Raw genomic sequence first — 20,422 nt, 5'->3', positions numbered from 1 at the left:
AAACTAACACAACATTGTAAAGCAATTATAATCTAGTAAAGATGTAAAAAAAACGTTTTCAGCAGAGAATGAACATTTCAAATAATGCCTTCTGAGAATGTCATTTTCAGCCCCTTAATTATGAAGCATTTTCTTCTTCTAAATAAAATTCTAACTATGCAAAAAAAAAAATGAAGCTATGTTACTTATGCACCCTAAAGTTAGAAATAACTGGATATTTAAATTTTCTATCAGGTCAAAAATATCTCTAAAGATTGTATTATGTATAAAAATATCTCTAAGGTTATTCTTAAACTTTATCAATGATTTACTTCCACTGTTGCACTAGAGGTGACAAATTTCAACAAAGATATTTATTTTGCAACTATTTGGCAGGACAGGAGAAAAAAAGAACTAAGTGATACTGGATATCACATATCTTAATTTCAGTGTTCCTAATCTGAAGTCCTACTATAGGCAAATAATTTAAATTTTAAGTTAAAAAACTATTAACATGCATTAGGCAATAGATATATGAAACTAAATTTTATTTTTGAGTGTCATCATGGGTAGGTAATGTTGTAGTGACTTTGGCTATTAAGAACCATTCTTTCCTAATAATATTAAAACAAGAACAAAATACAAATATCTGAAAAGGCAACTCAGAGATGAGGAAGTAGAGTCTACAATGGGAAAATTTTTATTCTCCTCTTTGTTTTACCTAGGTGTCTTTTCTGAGAGCATCTGCTGACAAGGAAGAATTGTCAGCATTACTACTGGAGGCCCTAGTGTATAGGACAGGAAGAGTCACTTCAGACTTCCCAGACTTTTTTGCGTATCACTGCAAGCTCTTGTTTGGAAAGATGTTCTTGAACATTGAACCAGAAGCTTACACAAAAAAGTAAAAATATTTAAATTAAAAACAAAACTCCTCTAAGCATTCCTTATGGTTCTTTTCTTAAGCCATCTGACTCGTGTATTTGCATGTATACCCTCCCCAACACCCCTGACCTCCTTCCTGCTCCTGCTGCTGTTTATTCTCCCTTCGTGGCTACACAAACAGTTGCCATAGGGATTTTTGTGAAGTCATAGATGGGGGATTAAAATTTCATTTCAGTTATGAGAATGAGATAGCGAGAGGGAATTCATTTGCATAGTACCACAATTGTAAATTTCAGGACTAAATATATTAGAATGATACTCATTTAAATAAAAATCACATTGCATCAGTTTCTTAAGCGCCTTCCCACTTTAACTGTTTAAAAAGATAGAAATTTCCTCCATGATATTCATGGGGAAATTTTCTTACAATACGGGCATTATCAAAGCACTCTTTTTTTTTTTTTTTTTTTTTTTTTTTGCGGTATGCAGGCCTCTCACTGTTGTGGCCTCTCCTGTTATGGAGCACAGGCTCCGGACCCACAGGCTCAGCGGCCATGGCTCATGGGCCTAGCCACTCCATGGCATGTAGGGATCCTCCCGGACCGGGGCACGAACCCGTGTCCCCTGCATCGGCAGGCGGACTCTCAACCACTGCGCCACCAGGGAAGCCCCAAAGCGCTCTGTTTAAGAATGTTCTGTACTAAGACCACCCAGGTGATTATTTTGGTTTCTCAATTTTTCACATAAATATATTTCTGATTAAAAAAATTTTCATATATAATAGGCCTCATCTTTCTGACATACCTCAGTGTCTGTTGGCCCTGGGCTGACTTCTGGGTGGAACTGAACACCAAAGAAGGGTTTGCTCTCATGCATAATCCCCTAAAGGAAAAAGAAATGGGAAGAAATTCCTTCAGTAACAAAGAATGTCAACCAGGACTAGGTATGGTTCAGTGAACAATAAAGTCCAAACTTTAAAAACTAAGTTAAAAGTTTGAGAACATTCTAAAAACAAACAGTACTAATAAAAATAGGCCAATAAAGATTCAACTGGTGTCGTTCCCTTATTAAAAACAACTGATTTGGTCTATAGCCTTTGAGGCCCCTCTAGGCTCTGGTTCAGAATAAACTCAAATCCTCTTCTTTTCTCTAACTCCTAAATTACTTCTCCAAGGGTCTTCTCAAAGGCTACTTCAGTGCTAAGTGAGTCCCAGAGACCCATGTAGACTAGGCTCAAACAGACCTCCACCAATCACCCATTAGCAATGAACGTGTAAGACAGCCATTGATTAACCACTCAAATTGTGGATCTTAATGAGTCAACCAATAAGAGAATAAGACAGAGAGAAATGACTTTTTAAAAAGCAGAGGGCTGTGGGAAATAATCTGAAACAAGAATTCTTCCACATACACACCCCAGAAAAGCCCACATAAACAAGGGAAAGGTAATTGTAAAACAGAGTATTAAAAGTCCTGCACTTCTCATCACTCACTCAACAGGTTTACTGAGAGCACTTACCTCATTTGTTTGATCATTGATATTCACAAAAAGTGGTTTCCAACCAGCAGGAAGGGTGCTGTCCAGGGCATAGCCATGATTCTGAGCAGTAATGAAAGCCTGTCTGTTTGTGATATTCAAAACAGGCTGATTCTGCCCTCTGGAGGGAAAAGGGGAAAAAGAATATGGAAAAGGAAAAGTGAAGAAAAGAATATAAATGCATTAGTTGTAAAATAGTGAACAAGAGAAGCCTATTAAAATTCAAAAGTTTCAATTGCTTAGTGAAAATTACTCCATGAGAAAAGTCACAGATTGTTAATCCCAATAATTTTAGGGAAAAAATCAATTCAGGAGGCTTTGTTGTGTGTTAAATATCAGGTCTATTAAACTTCTGTAATCAGTTTTAGAAAAGGGGAATTGCACTCATAACAAAAAGCTAAGATTTGCTCACTAGCTTAACAGAGACAAATATAAGCCACTTATTTTAAGGGAGCTACAGTAATTTTAAAGCCAAAGAAGAGTTCTTGGGGGTAATAAAGAGATAACTACTCAGTCCTGAATCAATTTGAATTATACTTTATATGGAGGGTGGACTGTGAGGGAAAGTTCCATGTTGAATAGATTAACATCATTTGGGGTAAGGAAGTAAAACCAAGAGGAGCTGAAGATTTCTCGGTTCTTAAGTCACACTAGAGTTTTACAATGTTATCAGTGCTCTGAAATCAAGCTTAAAATCACAACAATTTCCCTTGGAATATTATTTGATTGAGTATTATAACTTCAATGTATGCCAAGGAAAGGAAAATAACTTTAAACTACAGCAAAGTTATCGTTAGAGAAGGCTGCCTTTCAAAAATGCAATAAAAGTGGTATCAGGTAGTCAGACAACTGTGAACCATATAATAGTGTGCTCATCGATTTATTATTCTGAAGAAAATGGCACGTAAGTTCTCTAAGTCTTTTTGGTTTAGTTACTAACAGTATTTCAGAGCCAGTCTGACATGTAAACAGAAGAATAACTACCTTACCTGTTGGCCATAGACATTCTGTAGGCTTGTGCACCAGCCGCCAATCCTGTTATTAAATTTCCTGTACTGATTCCAAACAATGGTTCCTTGCGATCGCTCTCCAAGATCTAAATCAGGGAAAAATTTTATTACTCCAGAAGAACGATTCTAAAAAATGCAATCTCTGAAGGAATAAAATGAAACGTTCTTTTTTTTTCTTAATTTACAAGGTAAAGAGAATAGTAATTGAATAAAAAGTTAGACGATAAATAAGGACGGGATTGACAATTTGCAGCATTAAAGTTCAATAGAATGTACTTAACATCCAGACTAAACTACATCTAATTTAATATTTCTCTGGAAACTTGAAGGTCTTATAAGTCCCAAGTTGTCATTTTCCAGTTGTACAGACAATACATTTGGAGATTGGACTCCAGCTCTCTGCACTCAAGGACACAATCCCAGTCACTTTGTCTAAAGTTCTTTGTTCTGCTTCCTGTGGAACTCTCTCCTCATTGGTTCCCCCTATATACTATCTGTGCTGACATTGTCTCAGAGGTCACAAATAGGAGTACTAAAAAATTACTTGTATAAATAAAATATATTACAGCTTTTTCAGCCGTGCAGAGTAGACTCTCTCCACTTCACACACAGACACAGACTATCCCAGGTTCACTGCACCTTTTTGACATTCTGAATTAGCGGTTGTGCAAGAGCTGGGTTCCCAGGTCCTCCGGCAATTAAAAGCCCATCATACTCCATCTTGGTGAAATCATGATTCCAGGGCACTACACGCACTTCCGCTCCTCGCTGGAAAAGAAACACAAGAATGGTCAATTTAATAATATTTTTCTTTGTCAAAGTGGCGAAGGGCACTTTTCAATTCTGTATTTTTTGTCTGACCAAATTTTAGTGACTTCTTTCCTAGGGTTTTTTCATATTATCTATAATACCTATATTCTGATAGAAAAATTAGAACTTTTCTATACAAAAGTGGATGGGAAGATGTCTTTGATTATTTCCCTAGAAGCATTTCCTGATATAAGAATTTGAGAGAAAGAAGTTTCTTTGGAGGGGTTTCCAGGAAATACCAATAGAAAGCAACATGGGGAAAGACCCTAATAAGGTGTGCATTATCGGGCAGTTACCACAAGGAAGAAAAGGAGCTTCAGCCCACTGGGGAATTCTGAGAGCCAGTGTAGCATATTTCACCTAACAACAGCTTAGCAATGTGGCAAAGGAGCTGGGGAATTTATACTCTGTCATTGATTGGGGCTGCTCCAGGGATCATTAATTCTATGTCATTTCCTGCCTGCCAGCAGCCTCCAACCAACCAAAGAGAGCCCTCAGGCAATAAGATGCAGAAACTTGCAACTAGAAGATGAACAAAATGCCTTAAAATGATAAAATGAGAGGGAGATATGGCTAGGCCAACCACAGCATCTACTATTTAAGGGTCCATGCACATTTTTGTTAATAAAATTGATCAGCATTCAAAATCATGATTTGGATGTTGCTGATATTCTATAACAAAAAGAGTGAATTGAAGAATTCTCCTTTACCCACGCTAATTTGGTGTTATGCAAATATATCTAGGGGTGGGGTGCATGTGTATAAGAGAAATAGAAAGACAAAGAGACAGAGGGAGACAGAGAGAGAAAGAGAAGGAGAAATCCCAACAAAACAATGTTTAAGAAAACACTGTAATAATGGTTACGTTCTCCTCAAGTACTTTTAAGGTCTAATTTCAATTGGTTCTCTAAGAGTTGATATAAAGCAATGTGCAAGTTTGTACTATATCAGGGCATAACCCCTACAAACATGTGGTACATAATAACTGCAACCCAAAGGGGTAGTTCTCCTACTGACTACCTTTTTGGTTATCTCTAAACCCCAAGAAACTGAGTGTGTCATGTCTCAGAATGTCTGTCAGTAAGTTAAAAGAACAGTCTTCATTTCCTTCTGTGTTTTTGTGGCCTTTGAGGTTTTTGGGTTTTTTTAACAGAAATCTACATGTCTAATTTTAACAGGAATAAATGTGTTATCTAATAGATCAAAGGCAACAAGAAAAGAGTATATCCCCTGACATTCTGACAGAATACACAAGCTTTCTCTGAAACAGATAGAGGAAATCAGATTAACACTAATGATCAATATTAGAAATGCCCATCCTTGAGATGGAACAAATTACTTACCTTTACTAGTAAGCGGATTACATTGTTTTTTATCCCACAGTCTACAGCTACCACTTTCGTGGGATTTCCTTTGCCATACACCTTGACATCCTGCCATTTTAAAAACCAGAGAGTAAGAGAGAAGGTCCAGCTATGAGTAACACATCAATATCATAAACACATCTCAGGATGCTCCGCACTTGGTAACAGATTGACTGCTAACTACTAGGGAGTGGCTGACAGTTTACAATCAATTTGTAAGAAAGGCACAGCAAATGCCACAAACTCTATCTTCTTCATGAGAACAAAGTACCTTGCTGTTTTGTATAAAATGTTGATTACAGTAATAACAGTTATCCCTAAGAAATTGCTTGCTTCCATAATTAACAAATATCTTTCCCATGTTTTGCCTCATTAACAACCAGTAGCAATGGAATTTCCAAGTATTATTGCCTGATTCAGCACTAAACAGATGTAGTAATAGATATATCATGCTTTAAATACCACTTGATCCTCAACTTGCAATAAAGTTTGGATGAGGTAGAGCTGTTGTGCATTAGGCTTATGCAGTGGGGCTAATGGATAAAATCAGTCTGAGTCAGAGGACTTGCTAAGCTAGTGTAGACCCCTGGTCCCTTTAGGTTACTGTGCAATCATTTGCATTTAAATGGTAGACTTCATAAAAGGATCCCAGAGCATATCATAATCATTACTTATGTTTTAAGCACTGCTTGGAGTCAGATCCATTTTCACAGGCATTTACCCAAGAAGTAGTTCCTTCCCCAAAGTCATAAAAGAAGAAATAATAGAGAGAGAGAGAAAGCCTAGAGGGCTGGGTGCCCACACTGGTCCCAGTTTTGAGAGTCCGCTAGCACATTCTGAATTTAGAATGATTTCAAAGTTTGTTAAAGGTTTTAGATGAAATTTGCAATCTGGTTTCTACACAAACACACCATATACTCTCTGTACAGAATGACAGAAGTAAGCAAGATCTCACAGAAACTGAGATATATGAATTTGCTAGGAATCTCCAAGAGGAGAATATATTATGCAGTATTTTTCAAAGTTATTTGACCACAGAATTTTTTTAAGGTGACTTTCTCCAGGCCAATACTTCTCACATTTGGAAAATCTAGACTAGATCCCCAAGGTAGTTCTAAACTCTAAAATTCTACAAAAATAGCCCTCTATCATGCTGTGTCCAAACAAAATCACTTCATAGGAAAATATGTTAAAACCTCTTTCTCCTATTTGTCTAAGCCACCCTGCTGTCTCTTTTCCTGCTGTTACTGCTCAGGCTAGGCTTTTCACGAGTTTTGTCCTAATTAGTTGCAATAACTTTCTAGTTATCTGCTCTTTTGTCCAGTTTACTTTGCTCCAAAATGATGCCAAATGGGTTCCCAGTAGTCTCCAAGTTGGCTGATTTATTTAGCCAACGATACTAAACCATCTAGCTCTAGCCCCGTCCATCTCCACTCATCTTTGGCCAAATGCGAGAACCTATATGTGTGAACCCTTAGGTCATCCACACCAAACTACACATAACTCTTCAAAGACACCATATCGTCTCACACCTCTGTGCCTTTCAACACATGCCATTTCCTCTGCCTCAAACGAAGTTCTCCTAGTTCTCCATCTACCGAATTGCTCCTTATGTCTCAGAACAAGCCTAATTCCTCTGGAGAACCTCCCCTGATCCACCCATTTCATTGGATGTTTCCCCACACATGTCTTTATGGTACCTCATGCATATTCCAAGGACAGCATTAATCACAGTATTCTCTACATGGTGCCTATTTGCTTGCCTACCCCACTAATCTCTATGGTCCCCAAGGACAGAGGCTGTAGCCCAAGAGACTCACAACTACATTAACAGATATTCAATCAAAATCAACACATCTTTCTAAGATGTATTCTACACCTTCCTGTAAATATACAATAAACATATCTTACTTTGGGGTGATACAGTCATCATCCTGAACACTACTCTTTTTTTTTTTTTTTGGCGGTACATGGGCCTCTCACTGTCGTGGCCTCTCCCATTGTGGAGCACAGGATCTGGACACGCAGGCTCAGCGGCCATGGCTCACGGGCCCAGCTGCTCTGCGGCACATGGGAACCTCCCGGACCGGGGCACAAATCCGTGTCCCCTGCATCGGCAGGCAGACTCTCAACCACTGCGCCACCAAGGAAGCCCTGAACACTACTCTTTGAACTGAGCTATAATACACTAAATCTTCAGTGTGCTCAGGAATACTTTTCCCTGCACAAAATGACCCCAGATTCTGATTACTGTACTGGGTCTGATTTCTATAAAGTGTTCCTGACTCTCTGGCAGACCATTCGCTCTGACTCCTGATATTCAATTGAACAGCACTTTTATTTGACATTGTTAAAGTCTTGAACTAAGGAACCACAAGAGGAGAGAAGAAAAATTAAAACAACAGTAAACAGCTTCTAAATCAGGCCATGAAGATCACTCTATAAGTAAAAGTTATAACTTTAAATGCACTGATTTTGTAATATATCAATTTTAACTGCTATGGGGCCCTTTTTTCCCTCAACTCTGATGCTTCTGGAAGATGACCTCTACCTAAAAGAAGATTTTGATATTACAAAAGCAGAAGGCCTAGGGCTTCACTGCTGGCGCAGTGTTTGAAAGTCCGCCTGCCCATGCAGGGGACACGGGTTCGCACCCCGGTCCGGGAAGATCCCACATGCCGTGGAGCGGCTGGGCCCATGAGCCATGGCCGCTGAGCCTGCGCATCCGGAGCCTGTGCTCTGCAACGGGAGAGGCCACAACAGTGAGAGGCCCATGTACTGCAAAAAAAAAAAAAAAAAAAAAAAGAGGAAGGTCTAAAGGGAATAAAATAAAACTACAAAACATGAAGGAAAATTTCTCACCTTGGTTGAAACCTCAGCAATCAAATTCTGCTTATTTGGATCCACAAAGTCCACAGACTGACCTTCAAATTCAATCTTCCCAAGCATGGTACCCTATCAAATTAAAAAATTAGACAGTTAACAGGGAGCACTGATGCAGGTGCTGACAGGTTAAATTCACAGGGACTTACACATCTGCTCCACTATTTAGATGTCTTTATAATATACTCATAACCATTAGCAAGAGATCTTTATCTTCTCAACTAGGAAAGATGAAGCAGTTTGCATGGTACATTTTGGGAAACACTGTGAGAAGGTACAAGCTAGTAAGGTTAATTTGTGAAAACTTTACCTTAGTTCTTTTAGGGCTGAGACAGTCACCTGGGGTAAGCAAAGTCAAAGGGCAACAGAATTCAGGTCTCCAGTAGAGGCAAATCAGAGTATTCAGAGTACTTATGACCTAAAGCTATTTCGTGGGTGACGTCGACAAAATAATCGATTGAGAAGAAAAAAAGAAATCTAAAAATAGCTGAAAATTGAAAAAGAATGCAAACTTATTAGAGAGTAAAATTCACAAACAAAAAATTGTGAAATGCTGTATAAGTCACAAACTTTGAGAAGTTGCAATGAAAGGGTTCACTGCTTTAGACGTGCTAATAAGGGCCTGAACTTTAGAGTATGCTTAACCCTCTGTAAAGTTTTCACAAATTAACCTTGCTAGCTTGAACGTGGCAAATGTTATATATTATTCCTAGCTGTCTTGAGATTTACTTATTTGTTAGTAAGTCTACTTTGACCTATTTAGAAAATGGTATATTTTGTAATCAAGACTTTATTGAGGGAGGGAACAAGTCAAAATAATTCATTGATTTGCTTTTCTCCAATGAAATTGTTGCATTGAAGGAAATAGAGGAAAGCCTTTATTTCCCTTTGAAACGCATTCCTTAGGAGAAGTAACTTGGGAGTGAGTGAGTACCAGCAACATGGTTAGAGGGTCAAATGGTTATTTCAGTGTGATTATTAAAACCAGAGTACTACCTCACACTCTGGGAAAAATAGTAAAAATCACCTTTCACTTCCATACTGGATTATTAAGTTTCATAGTGATCTCCACTTATTTTTATAATCCAAATCACAGAAGTCCTTGACTATATTTATGGATCCCTAATTTTGAAATTCCGTTTTCAGTTCTCATTCCCTTTTTCTTAAAGCATGCTGAATGACAAACAACCTTACTTTTCAACCTAAGACTAAATGAAAAGCAACTAATAATTTTCTTAATATGAGCCCATATCACTCATAATCAAATATAATAGGCAATACCACTATTTTGTCTGTGCTAGTCTATTCAGCCAAACTTTGAAAACCTAACTGACTCTGATAAAAGCAGGGTTCACCTTAAACTAACCTATCACATGAAGAACATGATATGGTCTTGTAAAGTGTTTTCCCCAATACTAGGACTGATTATATTCTATTCAACCTCCCAAATCTACAGCTTGAATTGAATTTCCCAATTTTATTCCCTTCCCATTCTGGTATCCTCATCATTGTTTACTGCTCCCACAACATCATTGGGCTACGAAAACACAAAAATCTACCTGGGATATATAATCTCACTAACATCTATTCTCAGGAATATCATGGAGGACGGAATAAAATCAGAGATAGAGTATAAGGATTGCATAAATTCTCAGTGTCCTTCTTCTGGTCATGGGTATGTGGCCATGTTCTTATTTTCAAAGCTGTTCTTTCTGTTTACGGAGATCCTGTGTCTATACATATTCCAACAATCTACAACAGATTTTCCTGAAGAATCCTTTTCACTTTGAAATTGTATCATTTTTTTCTTTTTTAAGAAAAAATATATAATTTAATGAGAAAACTTTGGTGGCATTAAGAGAATTTATTTAACATTCATGAGATAAAGTTTCTTTCTGTTCTGGGATATGAAGGTTTCATGTAAGAAAAAAACAAGTGTTCACCTCTTATAACAAGAAGAAGGAAGTAGATGGGGCTGAGATATTCTCAGAGGAAGGGTCAAATGTTTCAGCTAGCAGATATGAAAGCAAAAGATAAACTTACCTTCATCTTGGTCCTTGGAACAATTTCAAGAAAGACTATATCACTGAGGTAATACACGCAGGGTTCATTTAATATACCCACGAACTATAACTCACTGAATTCAAAAACTCCTCCAAGAGGACTAAACAAATAATGGCCCCAGTGCTGTACACTTCCTGGTTTTCCTTTTTCAGCAGGTAGGTATTCAATTTAAGCAAAATTCTTATGCACCTAGTTACTTTCTCCACTTGTTTACTAGTCCTATCACATGAGCTGAATTACAAAGGCTTTAACTTGTCACTTGGAATAGTGAACATAGAGTGGGCACTCAATAAACTACTGCTGAGTGAATTAATCTCAAAACTACTCAGTAACAAACATCTCAATCAAGTATTCAGTCTTGAAAATTACATCAAAAACAGTAAAACAGGATGGCAGAGACCCAAATGACAGAAATTGATCAGATCTGTTCTTTTACACACCAATGGATTCCTTGGGCAAAGGGAAAAAAAACATATATATATATATATATATATATATATATATATATATAAACATAGATTTGGCTAAATATGATTATCATACCTTATCTCGAATTATTTTAGTCAGCATTCTTGTATCTACTCCATAAATTGCAGGGATCTGTAAGGAAAATAATTGTAGTGACAGTAAAATTGGAGGAAATTTGGTCTAGCAGAGTGTTTTCAAGTGACAAACTTAACATCATCTATCTTCTTGAGCAGTAAATAATTTCCCTACTCCTTCTTTTCTCTGATCCAGGGTGTCTGTGTCACAAGAACAAGGTAAATTGCTGTTCAGTTGGGCACAGGACTCTTAATACCCAGACCCTTCCTCAGAGTGAAAAGTGAGAAATTCTGAACATCAGTCTTCTGCTACAGCTCTTTTGCTTTTAATCCAGGATGTTAAATAAGTAATATAATTCTATAGATACATATATGTGGTTAGAAAACAATACTTAAAGTAAGGAAGATATAAGGTTAGTAACTTATTTATTACTTCAAATGAAGTGATATCTAATTATACGTCATAGTCATAACCTTTAAGCCCAAAGAGACTTGATAGCAATCGGTTTATACTAATTAAGAATTAAAATTAAGAATGTATGGTATGATTACATGACCTGAGCAAGGTCATACAGCTCGTTAATGGTAGAGCTGGTACTAGAATCCATGACACAAGTTACATATCTAGATCCTCGTTAAAAGGGGGAGGTTATGTTGCTCCGGAGAGTAGAAAATTCTAAAATTTTCTCTGACCCCTTTCCAGAATGAGAAAGTCTGTCTACCAAGCATGTATGAGTGCCACCTAGTGGATAAACTGAAAATATAAGGTCCTCAGTGTTTATATAAAGAGTGTGTGCTGAACAGTTCTGGACAGTAGTAACAGTTCAGCCTGAAGGAATCACGCTCTGAAACAAAAGGGTCCCAAACTGCCTGATCTGCTTTATCTGTTTGGCCCTTTTCAATTACATACACCTTTCCAACTTTCCACGGGCCCCACCAATTGTCCTTAGGTGATGCTGGATGACCTATCATATTTCTCACCTTTTCTTCCTGTAGCCATTGCCCTAGACTCTTGGCAGCCAGCCAGTGGTGGTAGTCATCACTATAATTCAGCACCAGCAAACCTGCAACCTAGAAAGACAGGCAGTCATTTTAAAAAAGTGATCACAAAATACTACCCAATTCTTGTGACTTGTCTTCTTTTTAATTAATAAATTTATTTTTTTCCATTCTTTTTCAAATTCTTTTCCCATTTAGGTTATTACAGAATATTGAGCAGAGTTCCCTGTGCTATACAGTAGGTCCTCGTTGGTTATCTATATATTTTAAATATAGCAGTGTGTACATGTGAATCCCAAACTCCCAGTCTATCCCCTCTGTTATGACTTAAGAGTCAGTTTGCATTCTTCAAGCTTTTTTATATTCGCTGATACAACACTTAAAATTTTGAAACTTGAAAAAAAATGTGATAAAAAGTTTTCTCGTAAAATATAATAATTGTTACCTTAACTACCATGTGGGGAACAGTCTTACTTGGTTTGTCAAATCCTGAGAGTAAACTAGGTCCCTTTTCTCAGTACCCTGTACTTTTCCACTATGGCATTTATCGATAATCTAATTAATAATTATTTGCTTAATGTACGTAGAGAATAAAACAATTTTTAAATTTACATTTAAAAGAAACTAAATATTTGGGGGAAATGGTGAGATATAAAACTAAATTAAATGATTAGTCCAAGTCATTCAAAAACAGAGTGGTGAATTTAGAGTGTAAATTTGTGAATCGTTTATATGGTTCACATCCCTAAGATATTATTCAAATTTGCCTTGAATACGAAATTTTAATTGTGTTTACTTTTCGGCTGGCATACAAGTTATCTTTTACTCATCTCCCAAAGAGGATAAGATTTAAAAGGTAAATAAGTGATACAGAGTTGATTCTTAAAATCCATTTAAAAGGTGATTCAACTCGAATTCTTGCAGCATAGTTGTTATCTGAACTTATAACAACATTTTTCCAAATGAAGCCAGTTTTATCCATGGCATTAAAAATAAATCCAGGGTGCCCTGAGAAATGAAACTCAGAATAATGTCATGTTAAAGATTATTTTCATATACCTAGGAGTAAGTTGAGAATATAAATTTAATGATTTGTACTATAGGATTCAGGCCGAAATTTTGTCCAGCTTAGATTCTTAATAAATCAACTATGCTTTTTAAATAGTCATCACCGGTACTACCTTAATTCCATCGGACTCCAAATATTTGCTAAGTCCCAGTTCATCCAGTGCAGTAGTGTCAGGGGCTCCACCATTCCCAACAATAGGATTGGCCATAGTGAGAATCTGTCCCTTGTAAGCAGGGTCAGTAAGAGCTTCCGGGTACCTAGGTGAAGATGCCAAGAAATTACCAACAAAAAAATGTATTCTACATACATGATCTTAATTATTGAACCCTTGAAAATTAGAGAACATGAGAATAAAATCCTACAAGCTCGTCTCTAGATTTTGCTGAACCTAGGGAAATTTTATGATAGAATATGGAAATTTATCCCATGATATTACTGATATGAAAAGACTCTTAAGTAATGTGGCATATTCTCATTTAATTTTCATTCCCTCAATTTCTTAATTTTTTTAATTCCTTGAAAAATTCTTCACAGGGTCTTAATTTTTAAAATATTGCTCTATTTAAAGTTTGCAGATATCCTCAAGAATCCCCTAGCCTACCAGACATGAGTGAGTCCAAAATGATATTTACTACTGAGGGCTGACAGTTTCATCAAAATATTAACTGTCAAAAATTGAAAAGTTTTTTTAAGGTATCTTTGAGGATACTGAAGAGCATACTTATTATGTCAGTGATGGTCGTCTGGGTATATATGTTTATTAAAATTCACTGAACATTTAAAACCCTGATTTATTTTCTATGAAAGAAGTACTTAATAAAGTTGATTTTTTTAATATTTTAGTTATATAGAGAGGTGTATGTTTGATAGTTATTATCAAGTTATCATTGATAGTATATGTTTGATAGTTTTATTTTATTACAGAAAAAAATCAATCCCCAAAAAATTGACCCAAAGCATTTCTGTCTTCTAAATTAAAAGATTCCAAATAACTATTTTAAAGTACTGATGTGGAATTAAGAAGAAATGCAGAAGAGCTTTATTTTAAAGTGTGGGGAGGAAAAAATAAGAATACATGTATTCTTGTTTTTATTCTATATATAAATAAAATTATATATAAAATTTCTATTCTTAATAATAAGAAACATTATTCCCATAAATACCAGGATCTATCTATAGCTATTCCATGCATTGGAATGTATTGCAATGAGATTTTTTTCCCACCCTCTTAACATTTTCACTTCCCACAGAGACAGTTAAACCTCATCTTTCTTGTGGATTACTACTGAAAGTGAATTTAGGTGCTGAGGGGGACAGACTGACAACCTCGAAAGCAATAAAATTCAGCTCCGGCAGTAGTCAACACGAATTCTTCAACCCTCATCCAGACTAACTTCTCCCAGAACTCCCTTTGCCAACAGAATACTTAGTCTCTCAGCTCAGCAACCTCTAAAGTGACTAAGATGCTGTGATATTTACCCACACCTCCATCAGCTGATTTCTCAGATCCCTCTCACTTGTCAGGAACTAATAATTTTTTAACCAAGGCTTACACATAATATAAATGCATTTCTTGAAGATGAAAAACAAAATAACTCCCTTAATTATCAACCACCTTACTGAGTGAGCCACGCATGAATGAAAGCAGCATTTCTCAATGGAAAATAGGATGTGTGGACTAATCTTATTAATGAATGCATTTTTCTACATCAAAAAAGTCTTTAATTAATTTAATTTTACTTCTTTTCTTCTTTCTTCCCATGAAAGAACTGGCCATTCCCTTTAAACATATGCCTACAATGCTCTCTCCAGAAAATGAATAAATATAGCTTGTCCTAGAGAACTGCAGTGTTGGAAGAAAATTAATCCATCAGGTCCTGTTTGACTTTTGTGATGTGACAAGATTTATTACCCATAATCTATCACAGAGAAGAAAACTCGAGTGCCCTCCATCATTCTGATCTATACTAAACAGTTGTTTGTTGGCAGGTATATTAACACAGCTAGTAATTAGTGCTGTCAAAAGGCTTAAATAATTGCCTGGTGAAGCAAAACTTTGCAAACACTTTTCATACACTGTAATTTAATGTTCTCACCAGTGGAACTATTTTAAAAACCATCTAATATTCTTTATTTCAAACAGAGAGCTAAGAGTTTAGAGGATAATGCACATTAATAATATAATGGAAGTTCGGTCAATCAATATCTTCAATACCAGTTAACCCAATGCCTCCTTGTCTTTAAAAGGCTAACTGAATTTCCCTAAAGAATTCATCAAATATTTTACAGTTTAGTCTATTGAATCTCTAATGGAAACCTTTTGAAACCATCTAATTTTTTAAGACGTAATTTTTGAAATTCCTAGCCATAAATTACTATCTAATCCAATCCCCTCGCACTTTACATGTGGAAACTAAGATTCAGAAAGGTTAAGTGATTTTCTCAATATCACATAATCAGTTACCATTAGAACTGAGACCAGAACTTCAGCCACCTGGTTCCCAGATGAACATTTGCTGGCTAGATAAGAACAGCTACATGATTTCTGTTAGCAACTCTTACCTTCGTTGTTCTACACCTATTAGCAGAACTTAAATATTAATTCAGTCTCAGTTGATAAATCTTGAAAATATCTGATCTATGAACCTGCTCTCCTGTGTATTACTTTAAGATAATAAATGTATCTGTTATTTTACCTTTCTTATTAGAGTGCAAATTATATATTGTATTTTATATAATTTTGCACTATAATACCTAAGGAATTTCTTAGCTCCTTATAATAGTTCATATTAGATGTGCAAAGTTGATTCTTAACTTCACTAATGGAATGGCACTAGAGAGTCCAACCCATCCTTTTCCCTATTCGATTTTCACCTTAAATTAGATTGATACTGACCCCCCGCCTTACAGAAGCCACTTGGTAATCTCACATAACTTGGGTCTTTGTACCCTAAGTTTCTAGAATTAATTTTGTTCTTTTTTAGCAGGGGAACACCAGTGTCTGTATTCTCTTCCATTTACAGCCACAGGGAGGAGTTTGTGTCTATGGCCCTCTTCAGGGTTGGCTTGAGCAAGCTATGTACGAGCACAGGGCAATGTCAGGACAATGTGTAGTATTATGATGATGATGTGGTGATTTCAATTTCCCATCATGAATAAGATCATCCAGTTATTCCTCTATATAGAGGAAGAATAAAGCCTTGGAATAGAAGGATTACTCACCCTGCTAGGCCAGTATTGAAAACCACTTCACCAGCAACAGAGGATGGATGGCCAAAGGAGTAACCTTTCATCTTAGTTCCATCTTCCAGGACAATGTGCGCTGTCTGTGCCTAAAGAAACAGATTCATGAATCACAGCCGAATACAAAATATAAAGTACAACTAGTTGAAAAACTCCAAAAGTACACTACATAAATGTATTAAATAAATGAACAGTATATTTGATGAAACCATACTATCTAGATTCGAAGTCACTCTCCTGTTACTTACCACTTTTCTTCAAACGTATGGCTCTTGTCACAGGCAGGTGTTTTATTTTGTTTTGCTTGAAAGAGGAACTGAAGCATGTTGATACATTGTCTATCCTAAGTCTACTTGTAGAGTTATTGACAATCCAGAAATACTTCAGTTTAGCTGTAATGCTATGTGTCTGTATTTTCCCTCTTAATATTCCCTAGCTTTGTCAAGTATAGCTTAAGGGAAATTCATGAGTTTGCAAAAACTTTGTGAATTTTACCGTACAGCTCCTCATTACTCTGAGGCTTAGAGCTAGAAGGAATCTTCAAAGTTATACATCAAATTGCGTTCCACAGAGCTCTTGTGTTTGATGGAGTTGTCTCAGGGGCTGCCCCCTCCCCGAGCTTTAGGATCATAAAGAAACTGAAACTTCATCATTCTATTAATACTGATACAAAAGCAAGCACTGTGGAACTTCTGAAAATATATCGCATTTTGCTTTTTAGTAGAGTTAAGTTATATACATGTCTGGTTCTCCCTTTAGACTACAAGGCATTCTGAATTTGACTACTTCACCATACTAATCTTTGAACCAGCTTCTATAAAATTCTTGGCTAAGAAGAGGGACAATTAGAGAAACTTATCTCAGAAGCAGGCATCATCTACTCTTCAAAAATACTCTAAATTCTATTGTTGAAACAATTTGGGTCTAAGTCTCAATTTCCATACAATTCAGGGGGGAGAGAAGTGTGTTAAACCACACTTTGGGGTGCAAAATCTAGACTCCGTAAAAAAACTCTATGGGACAAAATAATGGGAACATTTTGATTTTATTAAAAATAAACTATAGGGCTTCCCTGGTGGCGCAGTGGTTGAGAGTCCGCCTGCCGATGCAGGGGACACGGGTTCGTGCCCCGGTCCGGGAAGATCCCACATGCCACGGAACGGCTAGGCCCATGAGCCATGGCCGCTGAGCCTGCGCGTCCGGAGCCTGTGCTCCGCAACGGGAGAGGCCACAACAGTGAGAGGCCCGCATACCGCAAAAAAAACAAAAACAAAACAAAACAAAACAAAAACTATAAAGGAAAACATCTCTGCAATAATTTAGAAAATTTGAAAATAAATTGATATTTTATTGTATTCAGTGTAATTTTTAAGATCGATGATGGCATTATGGTTATATTTTTAAGAATTTTCATTTTTTTAAAGATATACACTGAAATACTTAAGCATAGACTAATATGATATCTGAGATTGGCTCCAAAATAATCAGAGGTTAGGGGGAATGAATAGGAATATGAATGAAACAAATCTGGTCATGAGTTGAAATTGCTGAAGTAAGGAAGATCATTGTGCTGTTCTCTCTGCAAGCGTTAAGTGCAGCCATTAAAGATAGAAACATACTAATTCACTACCTTCCTTTCCTTACTTTTTTAGCTCTGGATCCCATAGCGTCTAATCCTTTTCTATCCTATCACCCACCTCCAGTCTTACCACACACACGCACACACACGCACACACACACACACACACACCAATCTCAGTAAACAGCAGGAAGGCAACACATTATTTCTAGACCTCTGTCTCTATGTTCCTCTAGCTTTACAAGCACTCAGCTTTTCAAGAGTTAAAATGGTAAAACCTCATTATTTTTCTATAGTAACCTTCTCTTTAGAAATACGATGCCTCTTTTACTTGTAAAGTAAAGTGTCAAGTCCCTTGACACTGGAATGACTGCTTTTCAATGTAGTGTTTATCTTTAAACCAATAGACCATGTGCCTATGTATTGTTTATGTGTAGTGCATACACATTAATTTATATTTACACCCAAAGCTATTTTAGTATTTCCTATTAAAATTGATATGTTTATGGTACTCCGCTCAACAGTAAGCTTAGTTTTTAATTGGAGGTACAATGCATGGATTTCAATTTATATTTTGAAGAAAGTTGAACAAAGTACTGTCTGGCACATTTTACATGTGTTTGTGTATGTGAGTTTGTATGTGAGTGTCCATGGGCAGAGTTAGCCAAAAGAATGTTGTCCTTCACCCAGCTTATCAAATAATCTTTGAGATAAAGTTTTGTTTTATCTACAGCCTTGGAACCAGTGTTCAAGATCTCAAGCTTGACACTTTCTCTTTAAATAGTCATGGTTTACCTTCTCAGACACTAAACTAAAAAAAAGTTTTTGGAATTACTCAGCACAGAGGAAAGCACAATAAGTAATTAATGTAATATGCATGATGACAAGAGTTCCCTGACAGAGACTGGCTTAACACACAAGTTCTGAATTCTGCCTCTGCATCCAGGAAGTCACCTTTGCACGTCATTTCTTCTAATAACACAATTTTCTTATTTTATATTTTATTTTAATTTGTCAATCATTCTTTACTTATAATTCAAGACAGAGGTTGTTGATTTTAGGAAGTAAGTGTGATTATGTTCAGTGTATTTCCAAAGAACATTATAAACGAATCAAATGTCTATGGTGATAGTTCTAAGTAGGGGTAAGTTTATTGGGAAAATTTCCTAGGTATCTCTGACATGTTTCACTACGTGAAAACCTTTGGTCCAAGTAAAGGAAATTCACTGTCAAAAAATATTTTCTACTGAAAGTATTATTTTCTGTTCTTGAGGAAGTCATGTGTAGCCTACATGCTTTCACCAAATGGAGGTAAGGTAGGAAACATTTTCTTAAATAATATTTAACTTTGATAGAACCTAAAATAACTGTACTTAGTTGGCAAAACTTGGCGTGTGAACTGCAAATTTCAATTGTCTTCTATATACCAATTTATCTACCCTACTCTGAGCCATACCTGGCTAAAATATCACCTCTGTTCATTTTGTTCCTTTTGCTTTTCTCTATCCTATTCTCATCTAAGAATTTCAAATTCTCTGATCTGTCTGACAACATCTAATTATTTTAAAGAAAGGTAAAAATTAGCATAAGCAATCTGACTCTTGTTAGCCTATTCGTACAATTCTATTTGGTATTTTTCTTCCTCTCTCCATGGGACTAGTTTTCTACTTTGCTTTCTGTCCCTTAAAGATATATTTGAGGAGACATTTACTGTTGCCCGAAATAGTACCTGAGATTGTGTTCAATATGTCTTTTTTGCTCCTTTAATTATATTTTTTGTTCTTTTCGGCAGCTTTCATAGATTTTCCAATGCTTTTTTCCACTGCACATTATATTGTTACAAGGCTTCTGTTTACTGCCTATAGTACCCTTTATATTTCACTTAACTACATTGGTTTCCAATGAGTCTAAAATGATGGGTTCCAATTGACTTATCTATGAATTGACGGAGAAACTCTGAACAAAGAGCTATTATTTGGAATCCCCTCCTCTAGCTAATAAGTTCCCAAATGCTATTTCATTCCAACGAGTCTAAAAGAAGTCACCTCGCTACCAGCGTAAGATATTTTAGTAGCCTCAGTCCTAGTAGAAAGAGGACCATAGTCTCGGAATTATACTATAACCTTAAGGGTTCATTTAAGTGCCTACTGCCAGAGCACTTTGGTAGTTTGAATGCTGAAAGTGCAAAGGAAACCTTAATGAGAAGTCTGTACACTCATAGAATGTCAGGAAAAGTAACCAAAGGCTATATAAATGTAAGTTCTACAAAATAAATGACCTATATCATGACATGGTCCCTAACTGTTTAGCAAAAAATGTATATGCCAATAAGACAGTTTAGACCTTCAGGTCACAACATCATTTAGCTCCCATCATGTGCCAAGTTTCATCCTAGGCTTTGGAGCTACATGGATAAATATCCCCAGTCCCCCCACCCCTCCCACCCTCAATTTAGTAAAAG

The 20,422-nt window shown here is 36.4% G+C and overlaps 1 protein-coding gene across 1 annotated transcript in view; it reads right to left on the bottom strand.

The window, feature by feature from the left end:
• Window positions 1-20,422, bottom strand: part of CPS1 (carbamoyl-phosphate synthase 1) — a 135,542-nt gene that overhangs the window by 99,498 nt on the left and 15,622 nt on the right. The window contains exons 2-11 of the mRNA XM_081242705.1: window positions 16,362-16,471; window positions 13,252-13,396; window positions 12,053-12,142; window positions 11,073-11,129; window positions 8,445-8,537; window positions 5,562-5,651; window positions 4,048-4,176; window positions 3,388-3,494; window positions 2,381-2,519; window positions 1,666-1,743 (exon numbers count right to left, since the gene is read on the bottom strand). Coding sequence (XP_081098831.1) covers window positions 1,666-1,743; window positions 2,381-2,519; window positions 3,388-3,494; window positions 4,048-4,176; window positions 5,562-5,651; window positions 8,445-8,537; window positions 11,073-11,129; window positions 12,053-12,142; window positions 13,252-13,396; window positions 16,362-16,471 — 1,038 coding nt within the window. The remainder of the gene's footprint in view (window positions 1-1,665; window positions 1,744-2,380; window positions 2,520-3,387; window positions 3,495-4,047; window positions 4,177-5,561; window positions 5,652-8,444; window positions 8,538-11,072; window positions 11,130-12,052; window positions 12,143-13,251; window positions 13,397-16,361; window positions 16,472-20,422) is intronic.

Source organism: Mesoplodon bidens, assembly GCF_964165515.1.
Source record: "Mesoplodon bidens genome assembly, chromosome: 8".
Taxonomy (NCBI): domain Eukaryota; kingdom Metazoa; phylum Chordata; class Mammalia; order Artiodactyla; family Ziphiidae; genus Mesoplodon; species Mesoplodon bidens.
The sequence above is the reverse complement of the archived record's forward strand: the minus strand, read 5'-3'. Positions and strand labels throughout refer to the sequence as shown.